At 39.2% G+C, this 19,319-nt stretch overlaps 1 protein-coding gene across 1 annotated transcript in view; it reads right to left on the bottom strand.

Annotated features, from left to right (window-relative positions):
* LOC108682606 (glucose dehydrogenase [FAD, quinone]-like) overlaps nucleotides 1-19,033 on the bottom strand; it is a 20,645-nt gene extending 1,612 nt beyond the window's left edge. The window contains exons 1-9 of the mRNA XM_018171803.2: nucleotides 18,479-19,033; nucleotides 17,688-17,794; nucleotides 16,796-16,897; nucleotides 10,846-11,035; nucleotides 10,090-10,221; nucleotides 9,665-9,786; nucleotides 8,718-8,774; nucleotides 8,245-8,358; nucleotides 6,671-6,836 (exon numbers count right to left, since the gene is read on the bottom strand). Coding sequence (XP_018027292.2) covers nucleotides 6,671-6,836; nucleotides 8,245-8,358; nucleotides 8,718-8,774; nucleotides 9,665-9,786; nucleotides 10,090-10,221; nucleotides 10,846-11,035; nucleotides 16,796-16,897; nucleotides 17,688-17,794; nucleotides 18,479-18,605 — 1,117 coding nt within the window. The 5' untranslated portion in view covers nucleotides 18,606-19,033. The remainder of the gene's footprint in view (nucleotides 1-6,670; nucleotides 6,837-8,244; nucleotides 8,359-8,717; nucleotides 8,775-9,664; nucleotides 9,787-10,089; nucleotides 10,222-10,845; nucleotides 11,036-16,795; nucleotides 16,898-17,687; nucleotides 17,795-18,478) is intronic.
* Nucleotides 19,034-19,319: the final 286 nt, after the last annotated feature.

The raw sequence follows: 19,319 nt of genomic DNA, 5'->3' as shown, positions 1-19,319 counted from the left end.
GCACATCATGTATAACAAGAGTGTTATCGCAGCACATCATGTATAACAAGAGTGTTATCGCAGCACATCATGTATAACAAGAGTGTTATCGCAGCACATCATGTATAACATGAGTGTTATCGCAGCATATCATGTATAACAAGAGTGTTATCGCTGCACATCATGTATAGCAAGAGTGTTATCGCAGCACATCATGCATAACAACAGTGTTATCGCAGCACATCATGTATAACAAGAGTGTTATCGCAGCACATCATGTATAACAACAGTGTTATCACAGCACATCGCAGCGAGCTATTCAACACGAATTCATTGTGTTTCGTGAAGTAAATTGAACAATTTAATTCAATCAATATTCAACAGTTTAATTAAAAATGCCTACATAACATATATTACATTACACATTTACATTAAACATAATTCATTGTTCCACATATTTTGGTAAACGGAGTTTGTATGGATACAGACGTTGACAAGAAAAAACACATCGACATGTTGAGAATAGAAACATTTAGCTGGACTTCTTCAACAGACAATATTGTAACACCGCAGCTGCGGTAACTGACCACACTACAGCTGCGGTAACGGACCACACTGCAGCTGCAGTAACGGACCACACTACAGCTGCAGTAACGGACCACACTACAGCTGCAGTAACGGACCGCACTAAAGCCGTATTAAGAAGCCTGGAAGATGAAGTTATTCTTTATTAACTTACTTCACTTAATTACAACATTGCCAGCATTAATTAATTAACAATGATCAATGGAAACCGACATTCGTATCGAAAACTGAAGAACAAAATACTGTTATCTGAGAGCTCAATATTATGGCAATCGCGACTAAAATTATATACTGGGCCAGAAAACACGTAAATAAGCTTTAATCCTTAAACTTAACAATGCGTTAACGTAGGATTTGTGAATGCCCATATTGCCAAACTTATTTTTATGGAGTGACTGGACCACAGCATCCCGTGGTCCTGTGGACCACAGCAACCCGTGGTCCTGTGGACTACAGCATCCCGTGGTCCTGTGGACTACAGCATCCCGTGGTCNGACGCGCTGCAGCACCAACGAGTCCTTCGTCACTAGGACACCTCTGGCGCGGTCACTCACCACCTCCGTGTCCTGATGGAGACATTGCAGGGGCTTATTGATAATATTCATGTAAATTCGATTAATGAACAGCTGTCTCTTATACACATCTAGATGTGTATAAGAGACAGGGGATACATTGTTGTTCCCGTATTTATCTGGGTGCGTGGCTGTAATAAAGAAAGGTTCGGTAATGAAAGACATTAAAATACGATAAAAGAAGCAATGAATGAACGGCGCTAAGTGATAGTAATATTGGTTAGGCAAGCGGGTCCTGAAATTTAAGCCAGGCTTTGCTCGCCATCACAACAGCGGCGCACCGCGTCACCGCGGCAGCAGCGTACACAATTTCTCGGTCGACATTTCATTGAATAAATACGCCTGGAAACGTGCAACAAATTATTGATTATTGTATTGTCATCGGGAGCTGAGTTTCCCTAAAAGTTTCAGAGCGCTAGCTAGAGGGAAATTTGGTGAAATATCGATTGCAAGATTTGATCATCACAAACAGACAGACAGACAGACAGACGGACACGAAAGCGAGCAAAGAAAAACGTGGTAATAATAAAAAAATTCGTGTGCTGTCGTCTACCTTCAGCGCGCGTGAGAGTACATCTCGTAGAGGCCCGATGATCTCGTGTGGGAGAAAAGCTTTAAGTCAACATGGGCATTAAACCTAAATTTATATCCACCAAGCTACACGCGAACAAATGAAGTTCGCCTCAGTGCATTGAGTATTTTAATGAGTATTTTAATGCATGTTATAAATTTAATATCATTTTAATGCAGACTCTAATAAAACTAAAAGACTATGTTTATGCTTATCCGTTTGCACCGTGGAACTTATGATGCAGTTTTTATCGTAAAAATAGTTCAAATATGTAAAGTTTACTTTCTCGCAAATGAACAAATTAATCTGTAGTTAAGTGACCTGTACCCGTCTAGTACAAATGTACAAGTAAGATTATCTAGAAAAAGTTTATATGAAGTAATTAGGCTAAACTAACCGACCTGAAGTCACGATGGGAACAATGGAGAGGTCCACAACCCTGAGACCGTCCACGCCGTGCACTCTGAAGGCCAGGAATATAGGCGTTATAAGGTTAACTCTAATCACCGAATATTATTTATATTATTTGCATAACTCTTGAACTTCAACATGTAGTAACATAACTTTGAATACCCAGACTAATGAAAATTATGAATTACGGATAATCAGTCATGAGGAATGTAAAAATTGTGTTAGCAGTCTAAGTTACCTTTAATACGATATTCTTTAAGCATTGTTTCTCTTCTCAATTTCAATTTTCTCTGACAATGTACATCTTTAACCGAGATTTAAGATCACAACTGCTTCACAAATAAACTATTTTTTCTATGGTGAACAATCGCCAAGCGAAAACTCTCAAATAAATAATTACTTAATACGACATATTTGAGTAAATGCAATAAAATATATCACTCGAAAGCCCGTTACAGTTATTGCAAAATAATTGCAACAACTATATTGTAAAAAAACTTTTAACAACTACTTACGACAATGAATTCTTGCGAATATCTGCATTACATGTGTAACGGAACTCGAATTTTGTGAAATAATTTTTTTAGAACGTAGTATTGGAGAGACTTGTAAGATCCGACTTCATTATAAGATTAGAGTTTTGGTGTTATATATTACGTTATAAAAAGACTAAGTAATGCGAGTGTATTTTGATTTTAAGGGGAACGTCGAACGTAAAATTTATCTCGGCTATTTACAGAAGGATCACTCTGAAACTTGGTACACCCATGTAAAATGGAAAAAAAACTCGCATTTTGTTTCGTGTGAATTTTTCGAAAAAATGAAAGAAAACGTAAATTTCTTAGACAACGGCCAAAAAGAGGGTACCATAGAAATTCATCTCCTACTAGGATTTTCAAGCTAGGACATCGAAACGCATATCTTTCGATGCGTAAGGACCATATCTACAAAACTGTGTAGGCGTTTCTTTAAATTCAAATTTTTGTGGGTGGGGGGGCTATTTTTTGTAAATTTTTCAGAAATTTTTCGACTTTTTCGTTTTTTCCCCACTTTTTACTAAATCAAATCCAAACTATAACGAAATTAGAAAAACGCCTACACAACTTTGTAGATATTTTATTTGCGAATCGAATGATATATGTCTTATTATTGTAGCTTCAAACTCTAGGAGATAGGTTTGCAGTAAAAATAAGTTAACTTTTCAGTAGAGCGAGCCCGTCGAAGTCCCGCGCGCATCGGAATAGGCACTCAATGTAGCAAGGATACAAAACTAAACGTTACAGGAGCTTGATTCCAGTCAAGGATGGTGGGAGCGACTGCATGCACACCTTCTCATGCGACGCCAGGCGGGTAACTAAGGTGCACTTCAAGCAGACACTCTATTTAAAGTGCTCGCAGCGAATTTCCTCCCATTCTATTTGTTAAAGAATTCTCCCACCCCCCTCAATTTCGTGATCTGTCGTGAACGCATAAATCAACGTACAAAGATGGTTTTGGTACCGTTGATAGGTCAGAATGTCAGCTTTAAGATGAGACTAAAAACCGGAAAAGCCATAATCCAAAATTTCAGAGTAGACACTCCCCTTAATACAGCGGCATTCAATCTCGTTTAATTGTAATATTATTTTGGTAATTCATAGGATTTAGTTATTAGCGTCTTAGGACGAGACTGAATGTTGTAGCTCTAACGTGATTGGTCGAGTTGCTCCTAGCCTCGCGATGGTGCACGTTTATTCCCTTAGGTAGTCTTGGACGATGGAGAGCTCGGTCTCTTTGAAATTAGTTTAGGATTATTTGACTATTCCCTTGTGATTAGTTTGCCAATTGATTACAATTATGATTACTTCATTGTATTGTATTATATTATCTATATTTTGGCACTTAGAGAGTGTTAACAGCCCGTTTTGTGCTCCTTATATACGAGGTATTGTGTTGACATTATTCTAGTTGAGTTACCCCTCGCGGATGAACCTTGTGTGCTCAGTGGTATAGGTTTGGGGTGCAGACGTTTCGACTGGAATTTAGGAAGAGAGCCAGATCTGGGCTTCCAAGAATAAACTCCACCGTAGTTCTGGACATATCTCGTAAAGAGATCCACTAACGGACTAATTACGGCCTTGGGGAATTCTGGGCTAGTTCCAGCTTTTGGCTGCGTTGGGCGGTTAATAGTCGTTCGCACCCTCGTGTTGTAGAGGCTAATAACCCCTGCGATCGAGTAAATTGACAGCGGCGTATTGGGGGCTGGTACCCTTCGATCGTCGTGCTTTTCAGGCGTTATTGCCAACCAGTTTCTGTGTTCTTGTGAGCGCATTTTAGCACTCTAAAATTTGGATTTTTGTCCGGCAATGATTAGAGCCGGACCCCTGATCATTGCATTGGTTGTCAGCATCGTGGTGCAGCTCGTACCTGTACCCTTGCTGTCCGCTTTTGTGGCTCTCGACAGTTTATTAGGACTTGTCAACATTGTGTCCCTGAAGTTGGGATCCTGTCTCCCGGAGCTTTTGGACTTATAACGAATAATAAATTGCGTGCCTTGTACAGTGGAATTTGTGTATCGCCTGAAGATCAACAATATATTACGAAAATTTCCTCGTGTTCATTTCTCCTCTCTCCAACGCAAGGGAATTTAGAGCCGGACTAAAGAGCGACTCTTTAGCCCTTGTGTTAAAACCTATACGGAAGTCACTGTCAAGTCGGTGCGCGTCCCTATAATTATTTCAACTTCGCGGCGGTGTTTCCGGTTACACATGTATCCTAAACTGAGGATGAGGATTTATGCTATGAAGTGGCCTCAAATAATGAGGATTTATGCTATCAGGTAGCCTCAATTGAGGAGATCATTGCAAAAAACAAATGGAGCTTCGTAAAAATATTTAATTCAGAGCAGTTACCACTCACACTAAATTTGTTCACGCCAATTTCATGTGAACATGAAATTTAAAGACCAATTTTCTCCATTTCTCGTACCTTAACTAATGAATTGTTTATTTCATAACAGGACAATTTTCAAAAATTTACCATAAAAATCCCCTTACTTTAGGCAACTTAGTTTTTTCAATTTCATAGATTTGAGCACAATATATTTTTTGTTAAATACTCATTCTTTATTTTTTAGTTCCTTCCTATGAACCTCATAACCCTCCAGCGACCAGCTACCTAACGAGTGCAAAATACTTTAAGGCATCAAACCGAATTGCTGAAATTTATTCATTAAAAAAAACCTGACTGGTGACAAAAACCTCCACCTGGGCATAGCAGCCTGAAATTAAAGCCAATATATCTTTCTAATTAAGCTTTAAATGTTAACAAAAGTCGTCTTTATGAAAGGTGACAGATATGTACAGCTAGACGCTAAAGGGTTGAATTGCGGACAAAAGTTAAGTATTTGTACCTCATTCTTGAGGTGGAGCATCCGCGCTCGCAATATGCCCCTGTCATCCCACATCGGTAATTGGTTAAACTGGTACATGAGATCAGACATTGCTGGGTCCCCTTCCTCCCCCAGCTTCCTCTGGATCACCCCCACCACAGACAGGGGATTCGACAGAGGACCTGCCAGATTCAGGGACATTCATGAGATCCCACTGGAATTAAAAAAATTTGCCTGAAAATTGGCCAAGTAGTTCATCTGAATTTTCAGACGAGAAATTTTACTGGGTTTCCAGACGAAAACTTTTTAGTCTTAATTAAGGCCAAAAAATTAAAATGGTTCAAAAACATTGAGAGGAAATTATAAGGGTTTTTAGACAAGAAACTGGGTTAAAGAAATTTGTAATGTTCGAAAATTATGACTCTCGAAATACCACAGAATCGCTAGTTTACCTTTAGCTATTTTTGTGTATGTGATCGCGCAGTGCAACTCGGAAAATTTTGAAACTAGGAAAGCCGCTTAGAGATTTCAATGGATCTAGAGCACTTGAAATCGCGGGATGAAATGCACTAAGGCTCTAGGAGTCTAGGTGCTTTATTTGGTTGCTTGTGGGTGCTTGGTGTTAATATCTGATCGATAGGGTAAAAGTGACAGAAAATCGGGCAGTTATATTACTAATCTTTTTGCATTGAAATTTTAATCTCCTGCGAAAGTAGTGACGATGGCGACAAGCGTGATAAGTACGTAAATGTAGGGCCTTGGACAATATTTCAGTCGTTGGCTATGTGGTCGGTCGTCATAAGCGTACATCACCGCGACATTTTGGAACTTTTCTCATTCGTCGCGTCCAGCAGTTTGATGAGCCTCACCTTACGATATAGTTGAAAGTTTACTGAATGATATGGTGATGTTTGAGTTGGATATCTAGTTGAGGGTATTTTTATTCCGTGGAATGCTTTGGATACCCCCAGGAGACCCATATTGAGGTTCATCTCTGTGTCAGGTGCACGGATAAAGTTTCGTGGAGTGCATGTCTTTCAATGATATCAAAAACTATAATGTAAAGTTTTGGACGAGTGGAGGGCTCATGGAGGAAAGTTATTTGCAGAGGGAGATTCATCGACCTTAGACCCGAATCCGAGAGAAGAAAGAAACGTAATTTACGATTGAAAGTGAACTTACCGGTCCTCTTCTCCTTGTAGTCCTTCAAGATTTGCGGGCTTAAGTTGTTTAAGGGCACTGCAGGGACCTCGTTTGGTCCCATCTTAATCAGCCAGTAGAGGCCGTGCAGGGTAATGTGGTCGTGGAAATTTTTACCCACACCTGGCACGTCAACTCGAGCTTTTATCTGTCACCAAAGAGTTATAGAGCGTACATATACAGGCATTATTGCAAGCAAATACGTTGTCAAATAACTGCGATAAATGAATGACAGGTCGAGTAGTTATTTGTCGGATTTTGAGGAATATTTTATAATATAAATTCATCAATTGAAAGTTTTCTTATGGAGCAATTGGTAAACACCGCGGTTATTTTTGACTCAAATAAGTTTTAGATAATTAATGTTCTCTGATCCAGAAGTGCCATTTTAACTCTTTGATCTCGGATACATTTACCGTCGTCAATGCTATTCGTAACTAGTGGCTTGGTATCAAGAACTAGTGGCTTGGTCCCGTCAGTCACGAAAGGTTTAAACTCGTCCGGTGAATGGCGCTTATTAAATCATGAGCGAAACAATAGGAAACGCCATCAATAACTCCCCATATCGGACTGAGGAGTTGAGTTGATTTTAAATTTTGAAAGATGCTACGCGTAGTTTCTCTTACGTTGACATAAAATGGCAGAGAGAAGGGCAGATGGAAGATAGTAAAAAGTAAAAATTAAGAAACTGTTATGGACGATTGATTTTTTTCAAATAGTTCTGCCAACTTTAAATTTCAAAGATAAAATTACATCTCTTTCCTTTTTTTTAAATACTTTCGCTAAAGAAGCTTTGATTTATGCTTGGGGCCAAACATTTCAAGATATTCATCAAGCTCTAAAGTGTATCGAGTGTCGAATTAACTGCAAGAGTTACAAGAATTTACAGCAGGATGGCATTCCTTGAATATATGACAATTTCATCCATAATTTCGCTTCCAGATGCTATTGGATTTTTCCGCCCTAACGGAGATACGCATGCCACGCGATCAATTTTCGATTTTCTTTCTTTGAACAAAAATGAAAAAGTCTGGACGAGGAGAGAGCAAAGACAGCAGAAGGGAAAATTGCTCGATGGGTTGAAATAAGTAACAAAAGCGAATTAAGAATTAGGCTGAGCATGTGAAATAGAAGCAGGAGTACGACTGATAATACGACATCAATACGATATAAAGTGGTGGTTATAATAATTAGGAATTAAACTAAAATATTTATATTGATGATAAACATCTTCCACGCAAATTTTAAAACTCGACCTGTAGACTTGACTTTTATAATACCTGTTCGCATATGTTCAAGTTAAATATGAGAAAAACTGAAATTTTCTAGTCGAGTATGCGGTCGAATGATTGTTGGGTGTCATGTAATATTTTCGATTTATCTTTGAAAGTAGGACTCTTATCATTTTAACCAGCCAGAGCTTAGAAGACTGTGACTTAGTGAACTTTCCCCTCGACTCCATCATGAGTTTCACAGAATATTTATAACTTAGAGTATCAATTGTATAATTCAAAAATATTTATAGAACTATATAATTGGGATGATTTGTAACTCACCCCAACTGATCTGAGGTGTTCCTTGGGCCCAATGCCGGAGAGCATGAGCAGCTTGGGGCTGTTGATGACACCGGCACTGATGATCACTTCTTTACGGGCGAACGCTTGTTTAACCTGCGTAGTTTAAATAATGATAAATAAAAAATCATTAATAAATGAATAATTGAATAGTGAAAAACATAAATTAATTATGGTTTAAATAATTTATTATTATATAAAGAAAATATAAAATATCAAGGACAATCAATATTGATGAATATTACAAGTTTGGATAAATTTTTTGAAAATTAAACTCGGTAGGATCGGTGATGAATAATGGTGATAAAATCATAAATATCTATGAATAATTTACAGGATTTATTAGTTAAGCTCCTCTAAATTGGCCCCGAGGCATGTACCAAAATAATTTGATCCGGGCTCTGCGATTTAAGAATATAATTTAAATTGAGAGTTCGATAAGGTCGTTGACTTACCCGACCTCCTTGCATGTAGCGAACTCCTATAGCTCTGTTTTTGTTGTTAAACAGAATCTGAAAATAAAGGGAAACTCAGTCATATAATTCTTTAAAGTTATGTTTCCTAAACTCATTATTATAAGATTTTTCAAACAAAGATGCACATGTATAAATTCAAATATTTCTATTAAGGTTATGTTAATTCGTAATTGGTCTACATGAATACATTTTTTGTATAAATCAATTGCATCTCTAATTATTGCATGATGATTGTAAGATCGATTTTTACATTTTAAAATAACTTCCGAGCGATGGACTTTACAGATTATTATTATTGTTTTTCTTCTTTGTTTCAATAATATGAAGTCGTTCTGCAAACAGGTATTTTATAAGTTGGCCTCAATGATCAGAGACAAATTCACGTATATTATTTTTTCTTGAATACTTTATAATTTTGAAATGCGTATATTGGAGCTCTTTAGATTTAGGTTACCATTTCCATTCATTTGACATTATTCAGAATCGTGTGGTCAACATGGTCCACAATTTACATTTAACATGGTGGAATTTAAGTCAAAACGGTCAGTTTACAATTGAAGAAAAATTGGCTTGGCCTATTGGCAGACATTGATATCGATTAGAATCATAAATTTGAAAAATTGTTCTCTTGTTAGCTTATATTATGATGACACATTTAACAAAATTATGCTTTGATCGGATCCCTACACCAGTTAGTTCTATTTCGGTGTGACAAAAGAGATCGAAAGGTAAGAGCTTCTTTCTATATTTCAGTTACTATATTCTAAGAACTTTCTATCTATATTTCGGTAAATTGTAAAGTTCTGTTTTGATGCTTTCCTCCTTTCTATTTCAACAATTTGACTTTTATGTGAGTGAGTACTACTGGAGAACTTAGAGTCTTGATCAGTTCTACTCCAACAAAGTAGTTATCTGACAGTTTGTACCCTTATAACTTGCGAATCGGTCTGCAGGGAGAGATTTGGTCTGCTCAGGGTGGGCTTGAGATAGGCTTCTGCTGCTGAGTGGCGTTCGCCTTTCTTTGCGGTATAATCCGGCAGGAAGTATCCTGAATAAAACATCACCTGCTTTTCATTGAGACTCAAATTTGAACTACCATGAATATTCCGTCTCGTAGCATTAATAAAAAAACGTTTTACTTTGCCCAAAATTAAAATTTTTACTGAAATAAATTTGCACTAAATTAACAGATTCGTACCAAAATGCCACAATAAGAAATTTCATTTATAATTTGAATACATTGTGTGCATCCAAAGATTACTCTATTAATATCAGTGCAAAAATAATATCACATAAAATTACCAATAAAGTGCAATAGGTTCATTGCGATGATTTTTCGCACAATACATACCAATTGTCTTTTTAGCGTTGGGGTCAATTTTTTTAAAACCCATTTCCCTGGCTGCCGCGAAGACATACTTGGAAAGGTCGAACCAATTCGAGTTGGAGACCGAGAGTGGTCCTCCCAAACCATGATACGGCACTGAAAAGTTAAATGAAGTCAAATTCAATCAAATAATGAATATTTTAGAATGTTTAATACTAATTAGAGTGTAGCCTGTACGAAATGACCACATAAGGATGCAGGATTATTGAGCACAAAAAAATTACTGACAGATTATTATATTGCTTTCAGGATAATTCAGGATGACATAAATTTTTTAAATATACCAGGATAACATAAATTTGGAAAATATTCCATTGCACCTTGAATAGCCTTTTTCGCCCAAGCTGGAGAAGGTGTTTTGTGGTAATTTCATTGAATTTTTCGCAACTGTACGCGAACCAAATCGAAATTTGTGTTATTTTTAGAACCGCCACATGCATCGCCAGTAAGAGGTGATTTAAAATATTTGTGACCTACTATGTTCATTGCTAAAGGAAAATTCTGTTCCGCAAATTAGAATGACACACATCTGCTGATTTACAAAAAATTGCTGTTGTACCCTATGTGGCAAATCTATCCCATTTCTGAGCCAGAAGCTGCTAAGCGTGCCGTGTAATGTACTCTGCACACTGGCTTACTACAACATTAATTTAACTTTTCGTATAGTTATCTGAGGATAAATCTGTGTGATGAATTGTTATAAATAGAAAATAAACTCACAGTCTTCAGCAGAGAGTTTTCCTTCATAGTTCTCGGCTTTCTTGTAGTATGGCAGGACAGTATCGTAGTCCCAGCCAGTGTTGCCGAGGGCCGCCCAGCGGTCGTAGTCACGGCGGTTGCCGCGATAATACAGCATGAAGTTCACCGCGCTCGAGCCTCCAACGACTTTTCCCGAATTCGCAACAAGTTTCTGCACGTGATGGCATCGAGGGAATTGAACAATTTTAGAAGTTCCTCAGTTATTATCAACTAATCGATCATAAAAGAACTGGAACTGAGGGATGCCTTTTATGCATCCATTGTTTCAAGAAGAGTTAGAATAGAATAGATTAGAATAGAAGTGTCGGCACTGATGAAATAGGCCCATGGCCTTTGCTGATTCTTATACTTTTCGTGACTTGATTCACAAGGGATCCGGCCTTTGGAACCCGATCTTTCCATAACTGACAATTGATTGAGATAACTGCTGGACTTATTGCCTGGTCCGTAAGGTGCTAGGCATTTTAAGACTAAACATATGCATCTGCATAGCTCCGTCTAGTCTGTTCTTGAAGGCGTTCATACTCGGAGCGTCAACGATGCTGTCAGGGAGGCTGTTCCACATGTCGGTGACTTGAAGCGAGAAGATGTAATGTCGCAACGCAGTATTTTACAACGTATTTTAGTTTATAGCTGTGGCCCCTGGTGTTGGTTTTTTATTCAAATTCTAGTAATCCTTCTGGGACCTTGTATAGACCATGAGTATACTTGTATACTTCAATGAGGTCACCACGGAGACGTCGATAACTGAGGCTTGGAAGCACCATAATCTTTAATCTTTCCTCATAGGACTTGCCTTGCAAGCCCGGAATTATCCTTGTTGCACGTCTTTGAACACTCTCGACTAAATTTTTGTCCTTTTCCAGTTTCGGTGACCACACTACGTTTCCAAACTCTAGGTTCGGTCGCACGACAGCAACAAGCAACTGCTTCATCGCTTCTGCATCTAGGAACTCAAAAAAGCGTCTGATCAGTCCAAGATGTTTATTGGTTTATTAATTTGACTTTCAATATGCTTAGAAAATTTTAACTCATTTACTCCTAAATCTTTTTTCCATTGTCGACTTCAACTTCCTCACTCTGTCGCTGCAGCCGTGTCTTCTCATACTGTAATCTTGCTTTTCATTATTCTTGCCGCGGTGGATTACTTTACATTTGTCAGCGTCAAAACGCAGCTGCCACTTATCAGCCCAGTCAACAAACCTGTCAAGATCACCTTGCAACTGTACTTTTTGCGCCGTATTCTTCACTGTATTATAAATTTTTGTGTCGCCAGCATACATCGAGCACACGCTAGACACAGCTTCTGGCAGATCGTTTATAAACGCAACGAATGAAACAGGCCCCGGAACGCTTCCATGTGGCACCCCGCTGCACACTGAAGCCCAGTCTGATATAGACCCATTAATACTGACACGTTGACGTCTCCCTACCAGGAAATCTCTGATCCATTTGAGTACATTACTCTAAATTCCCAAAAACTTCAATTTATGCAACAACCGCTCATGTGGGACACTGTAAAATGCCTTGACGAAATCGAGGTACACTGCATCTATTGGCTCCCTTTCGTCCAGCAGGCGGGTCCATTCGTTCAGAGTATACAAGTGGTCAGTGGTGCAGGGTCTCCCGGCAATAAAGCCATGTTGCCAGTCTGATAGGAGATTATTAGCAATCATATGATCGATCAATCGATTCCTCACAATAAATTCCATTACCTCGCAAACGACACTTTTCAAACTGACAGGGCGATAGTTGACCGGGCAGCTTTTGTCATCTTTTTTGAACAATGGTGTCAATTGAGCTTGTTTCCAGTCAGCCGGCAACTTCCCCTCGTTCAAAGTTTTTCGAAGATATGCCGTCAAAGGGCCGGCTAGGACAGTTGCTAACTCTTTGAGTAATCTGGGGTGGAAGCCGTCCAGTCCTCATTCCTTGTTTGGATTTACAGCGATCAGGCGCTTGAGAACCTCTTCTTATTGTATTTCAAAACTTATTAATTTGGAGCCGACTGGGCACTCCTCAATAGCTGGAATACTGTTCAAGTCCTCTTCAGTGAATACGCTACTGAAAAACTGATTAAGAACGTTAGTTAGCCTTGCCCTCATCAGAGGATATCTTTCGTTCATCTACTTTCAAATCAGAAATACCGTTCTTTATCTTGCACTTCGAGCTAGCGTACAAAAAGAAGGCTTTCGGGTTCTATTTGCATTTTTAGCGATATTTTTTTCGAGGGTTTTTACTGCGATGCCATAGCTTTCTTTAGCTTGATTTCGAGTTCATGCGCATAGGTTGTAATCAGCATCGCTACGAGTCTAAATAAATAACGCTGGTAGGCTTCCTTCTTTGTTCTCAGCCTAGCTAGAANGGCGCTGAAGTGTAGGCCCTGTCTCTTATACACATCTAGATGTGTATAAGAGACAGGGTAGCGGTAGCGCCCGTTACAATCTAGTGGATGTAGCGGTAGCGGTAGCGCCCGTTACATTTAGAGCATGTAGCGGTAGCGGTAGCGGCGCTATATTTCAAAGCAGCGCTACCCAGCTCTGTTCATGTCCGTAATACAGTTCGAAATATTCACTGCATTCACTGCTGCACGGGGTATAGCGGTAGCGGTAGCGCCCGCTACATTTAGTGCATGTAGCGGTAGCGGTAGCGGCGCTATATTTCCAAGTAGCGCTACCCAGCTCTGTTCATGTCCGTAATACAGTTCGAAATATTCACTGCATTCACTGCTGCACGGAGTTTATCACAGTCGTCTTTCGCAAAATTCAAACGCTCACGCTTCCGAGGAGTCTTACCTGTACAGCACTTAAGACTGAAAACCAATGATTGGGGATGGCTTTTACCCAATGGAGCCTCATGACGAAGCTCATCCAACATTGATTTATCACTAGTAAACACCAGGTCTAGAATATTAGGAGTCTGTTTACTTCTATAATGGGTTGTCTTGGTAACGTGCTGGACTAGGAAGCAGTCTCTCACAGACTCCATGAACAAGGATGCTGGGTGATTCTCATCCCTTCGAGAGGATCCTTCTGTCCAGTCTAGCTCTGGATGATTAAAATCACCGACAATCAACGTGTGTGACCAAAGGATAGTCAGTAAAGACTGTTTAGTACTTTAACGTTATCAGAGGAACTGTTTGGTGATCTATACAAGACGCCTATGAGGAGGCTATCTATGCCTTTGAGAGAAAGTTCGCACCACACTGATTCCCTAGCTGATTGATGCTCTGCAGATAACTTGATTTGCTGGGCTCCATATGAGGTTCTAACCCACAAAGCTACACCTCTACTGCACTGCTCTTCATTTAAGTTATGAAAACAATCAGAACCTGGCAACTGAAATTCAACAGGTACAATTTTTCCCCCCTGATTTTTAGGGAGTATTTCTGTATTACAAATAATCTCTATGCACTTGCTTTCGATCACAGTTAGCAGTTCACTTTTCTGTTCCTAACAGAATCCGAGTTCGTGTAAAAACATTTTCAAACTCTTTGTGCACCTACACTTTGATGCATGCGTTTACTTCTTACATTATTTACAGGCCTGGATCTATGGACGTGACTTCATACTTGTCTTCCAGCTCCGCTGACTGACCGTGTGCGTCCGGTGTTATCTTGATTTCGTGAGAGTGGTTGACCTGAGTCTCCATGCTTTTATGCCAGAGTCTCTCCTGCCACTTTTTGCGAAAATTCGCTCTCTCTAAACAGGTCGCTTCCTTCTTAACAAAGACTGTATTAAACTTTGGGAATTCACATGGTTTTCTCGCAGCCTTAAGCACATGTCCGACCTGGGCTGTATCCTGCACAGTCACCAGCAGCTGTCTACGCAGGTGGTAGCGTCTTTCGATCGCAGCCCCTTGCATGCCGTTATATTCACAACGACTAAGTGCCTTGGCCCAGCAATCAGTAATAAACTCAGCATCGGAAGCATTGCTTTCGTGAACGTTAAACCAAACAAGTTTCTGCTAATGAAAATAAATAGAAATATAACGGAGAAAATGACCCTGCATGGTTTCTCAGACAGATGAATAAAATGTAATTATATTGAGAACGAAAATTTGGCATTACATTTGAGTTCTGAGAAAAAGAACTTCTGAAAATTTGAGAAGTTGAGTTCTGGCAGTGATCGAGGACGCACGTGCGTGTTTGCGGGTCCCAACTTCCTCACTTTTTACTATGCCGGTTTGACTTATCTCTCGAATTTTGTACCGAAACGATTTCAGTGAAAGGTTCAATTTTAGTGCAGTTCAGTCAAAATTGTGCGAATAGTGAGAAATCAGCTAGTGCAAGTGTTTTATTCCCGACAAATGCCGTGCATGAATCTAGGGAAAGTTGGTAACTTCTTGTGAACCCTGGGCGATCGCCTGTCACGGAGGACAATCGGTGCCCTGAGGACGCTCAGGCCTCGCCTTCCTATACCCTTCCCACCCTCATGGCCCCTACACCTCCCCCTCTCCACCCGCCTCACGGTCGATCCCTTGATTCCCCCACCACATCTCTGTCTTTCCCTCGCCAGCTGCAGCTCAGCTGTTCCTAAAGCCGGAATTTTCGAGGGAACTTTACTATACTCAACTCAACTCAGTTTTGTATGTTTCTCCGTCCTTTTCTGTATTTTCTCCGTACTTTTCTCTGTTCAAGAGAACTAGTTCGTGCATTTAATAATGGCTGGACAGAAATTAAAAAAGTTAGTCGAAAAGCCCTCTACGGCCTCTAGAGGAAAGCCGTCTAATGCCTCTAGAGTACAAAATAAAACCAAATCAGCCTAGCTAGAGATGAAAGTTTGCAAGTAAAGCAAAGAGATCTCTTTGAGCGAAGTCCAGACGGTCACTTGTGAACGATGTGAAGTTCTCATTTGTGTCAGCTGTTCGAAGTTGAGCTCTAAGGAGTACACATTTCTCCAGAAATCTAAATTGCTTGATTGGTTTTGCCGTGATTGCGAAAAACCAACTCTTGGTGCTCGAAAAAGAGAGGAGTCGGTGGAAGAGCACGGCAATGAGTCTAAATTGTTGAATGACGTAGTAAACTCCTTGAGTGAGATGGTGAGCTCGCTGAGTGACAAACTGAGCTCGCTATGCAATGAGCTAGCTGAAGTGAAGGCTCATTTGAAAAATACGGAATAAATGGGAGTAAAGAACAAGACAGCTGATTTATCTGAAGTCGCTAGTGAAAGGTCACGTGAATTGCTTGATAGAGAACGTAGGAAGGCCAACGTGGTCTGGTTTGGGATTCCTGAAAGTAACGCATCTGATACGAAGGACCGAGTGATGGATGACACGGCCTTTGTTGTACACTGTTGCAGCAAGGTACTCAACACATCGATTGATGTTATATCTTGCAAGAGGCTACGCTCGAAGGATGCTGCTGGCAACACCTTCAGACCTCTGCTGGTGACTGTAAAGAATTCTGCTCAGGTCTGGAGTGTTCTGAAAACAGCGAGAAGGCTTGGAGAATCCGCTGATTACAAGTCAGTTTTTGTAAAGAAAGATTCCACCCCCTTAGAAAGGGCGGTTTTTCGCAAGAAGTGGCAGGAGAGAATCAGGCGGAAAGGCACGGAAAATCAGGTCAATCACTTCCAAGCTGCCAAGACATATCTTCTGTGAACAAGGCACGAAAAGGAAAAGAATCGGCGACAGGCCACATCAGGCCTACACTGCAGCGCCGAGATCACTATGTTATGTTATGTTATTGAAATCATAAACTTGAAGGAAATTGACACTTCAGGAATGTCGTTCAATTTCCGGTGATATTTAGATGTCTGTTGCTGTTTAAGCTTTGAATACATTTTTATCGCTTTAATTGCTCTTATAACTATCACCAGGTAAATATTCGCCAGCATGTTTGTTGCATATCTGAATTTGAATTTAAACCGATTTTACCTGGAAACAATTCATACTATTTAGAGTACATACGCACGTTATTTTCGTAGGCGTAAAGTGCATTCTTCTGACTGGTCGTCATGAAGTAGTAGTTGTAGATACTCTTACGGCTGTATGAATAGATGCTGAAACCTGGAATCTGTTGGAATGGGAAATTACCCAAATATTAAGACCTACAATATATGAATTAACGTTATATCGTTTATCGTTGACAGAGGCTTTGAAGTGATATAGGTAATGGTCAGGTCCAAATAAATACTTTATCACACTCTATGTGAGTATATACAAAATACCATATTAAGTCTAACCATGATAATTGTCAGGTATGAACGCAGGGAAAATCAGCTGGAAAATACTTAAGTCACTACTCCGAATTAAGTGAAATGTAGGTACAATTAAAGTCTTGCAATATTGAATGTAAGGAAGAAATTACTCATTATATATTTATATTCTCGTTAATTTAACACGCAATAATTTTCGAGATGTCATTGTGAATTGCTTTGGCAAGGTTCTTGGTGCAAATGCAGAGCCGGAAGGCAGTCCATCTATACGGATCTGTTTTCTTTAATATTGGCTCTAATGAATAGCCTTACCAACAAAATTCGCATTTTAATTAAATTAAATTGCTTGCATGAAATATATAATTATTTTTACTGGAATTTAAGCTAAAAATTTTTTAGGAGTAGAATGTATGTAATTCAATATCCTGAAAACTCTTTGACGAAAAAGTGACCGTGGTTAACAGATGTAAACGTCCCCATTTTTATGCAGAAACAATGAAAACACGCAGAAATAACACCACTTAATTTGGGCCACTATGACCGCAGTTTTTTCATAGCACTCCTCTACTTTATGGCGGATGATGTCAGATATAACGGCTATAAAGAAGCCGCCTTTGCATGACAAGGCTGTTCGCCAGTGCTTCTCACCTTGCTGGCGGCAGGCGGTTGCCCACCGGCCTCGAGCAGCAGCACTTGCCAAGAGCGTACCTCTGACAAGCGCGCAGCCAGCGCACAACCCGCAGAGCCTGCGCCCACTGCCCAGTTGTTGATATTAACCTATTTATTTCCATTATATCATTATTAGTATTACGTTTTTCATTATTATTTTATTAGTAGTATTTTTTATTATCGTTATTATTATCATTACTAGTTTGCTTGGCTATCTATAGAACAGAAAACAACTTGTTTCCAAACCATGTTACCTTTGTTCTTAAAAACGTGTTTCCAGACCGAATTTTAAGAAAAAATACGCTCAGCTCACAAAAGTCATATGATTTTTTATAAAGAATTTTTAAATATATGTACTTCAACGAAAAATTTATTATACATCCGACATTTTGTCTTCGTCGATCATTCAACAATAATGCACAGAAACCATTATCTATTCTTGCCCAGCATTTTGGCTAAAAAATACCACTCGGTTCGGAGTAGCCGAGAGTTTAAGATCAATTTGCTTGAAGTAGTGAGTTAAAGGTTCAAAACTTGGACTAGCTGTGAAAATTTTTATAAAAATTGGCAAGTCCTCCGGTCGAAACCGGCTATCGGCTAGAAGACAGCATCGTATAATCAACGCTGACACCACAATCATCGATATTTAGTCGAAATACTAAAAATAACAAAGAAAAAATTCCTGGCATGATCAGCTAACTCTGGTTCAAGTAGACCATCTATATAAGCAATTTCTGCTCCTGTAAGGTATTAAAAATTCGTGATCTCACCGACGATGAAGTCAAAGACGGCGTCGTCCCCGACGTTCGTGGTCGGGAAGACGGTCGGCTGCAGTAAGAGCGTCGACAGCGCCACCATAGCCTTCAAAAGGATGTTCGCTGGCCACATACGCGTCATCACTAGCGTTTGAAATTTTATTTTATCGTTGCTTCTATTAGATTTTCAAAGTCACACAAAGCTTCCCTTGAGAGCCTGGACAGAGTTCGAAGAGAGATCCCTGACAGAAACTGCGTTGCTAATTGCACGAAGTCGAGAAATTTTGCAGAATTGGCTCTTTTATAAAACTCAAAAGCGACTAAAATGTCATCCTAGTAATGGCATTTGAATTAATCGCATTTGTTATGATAAAAATCATCTAATTTTGTCAATAAACGTTCTTCTTCATGTAAATTGTTATTTTTTGTAAAAAACATTTCTAACTTTCACTTTTTCGCAAATTTGATATTAATATTTAACAATTATGAGATTTATCATGCTACGTGATTCGGCTGTACATAAAACTCCGATGTCTCCATGAAGAGGCCGTGAATTATTTGAAATTCCTGAAAGACAGAGGCGGGTTAAAATATACCAACCATCGTAATTGTAGTTTCGTTAATCGGAAGTACCCCACAAAATTAGCAAATTCTAGCATTTTTATTGTGCCTCATATACAATTATGGCTAATTTGTAAATTAATTGCTAAAAAATACATTGATGATTAAACCTAAAAATTTTGGTATAGATTTAACGGAATGGGTTCATACCTATGGAGGGATGAAGTACGTGGATTCTTACTTATTTATGTTTTAAGATGATAATTTCTGATGAAATTTATCAAATTCGTCTTCC

This window comes from Hyalella azteca, unplaced genomic scaffold (assembly GCF_000764305.2).
Source record: "Hyalella azteca isolate HAZT.00-mixed unplaced genomic scaffold, Hazt_2.0.2 contig16434, whole genome shotgun sequence".
NCBI lineage: Eukaryota > Metazoa > Arthropoda > Malacostraca > Amphipoda > Hyalellidae > Hyalella > Hyalella azteca.
The sequence above is the reverse complement of the archived record's forward strand: the minus strand, read 5'-3'. Positions and strand labels throughout refer to the sequence as shown.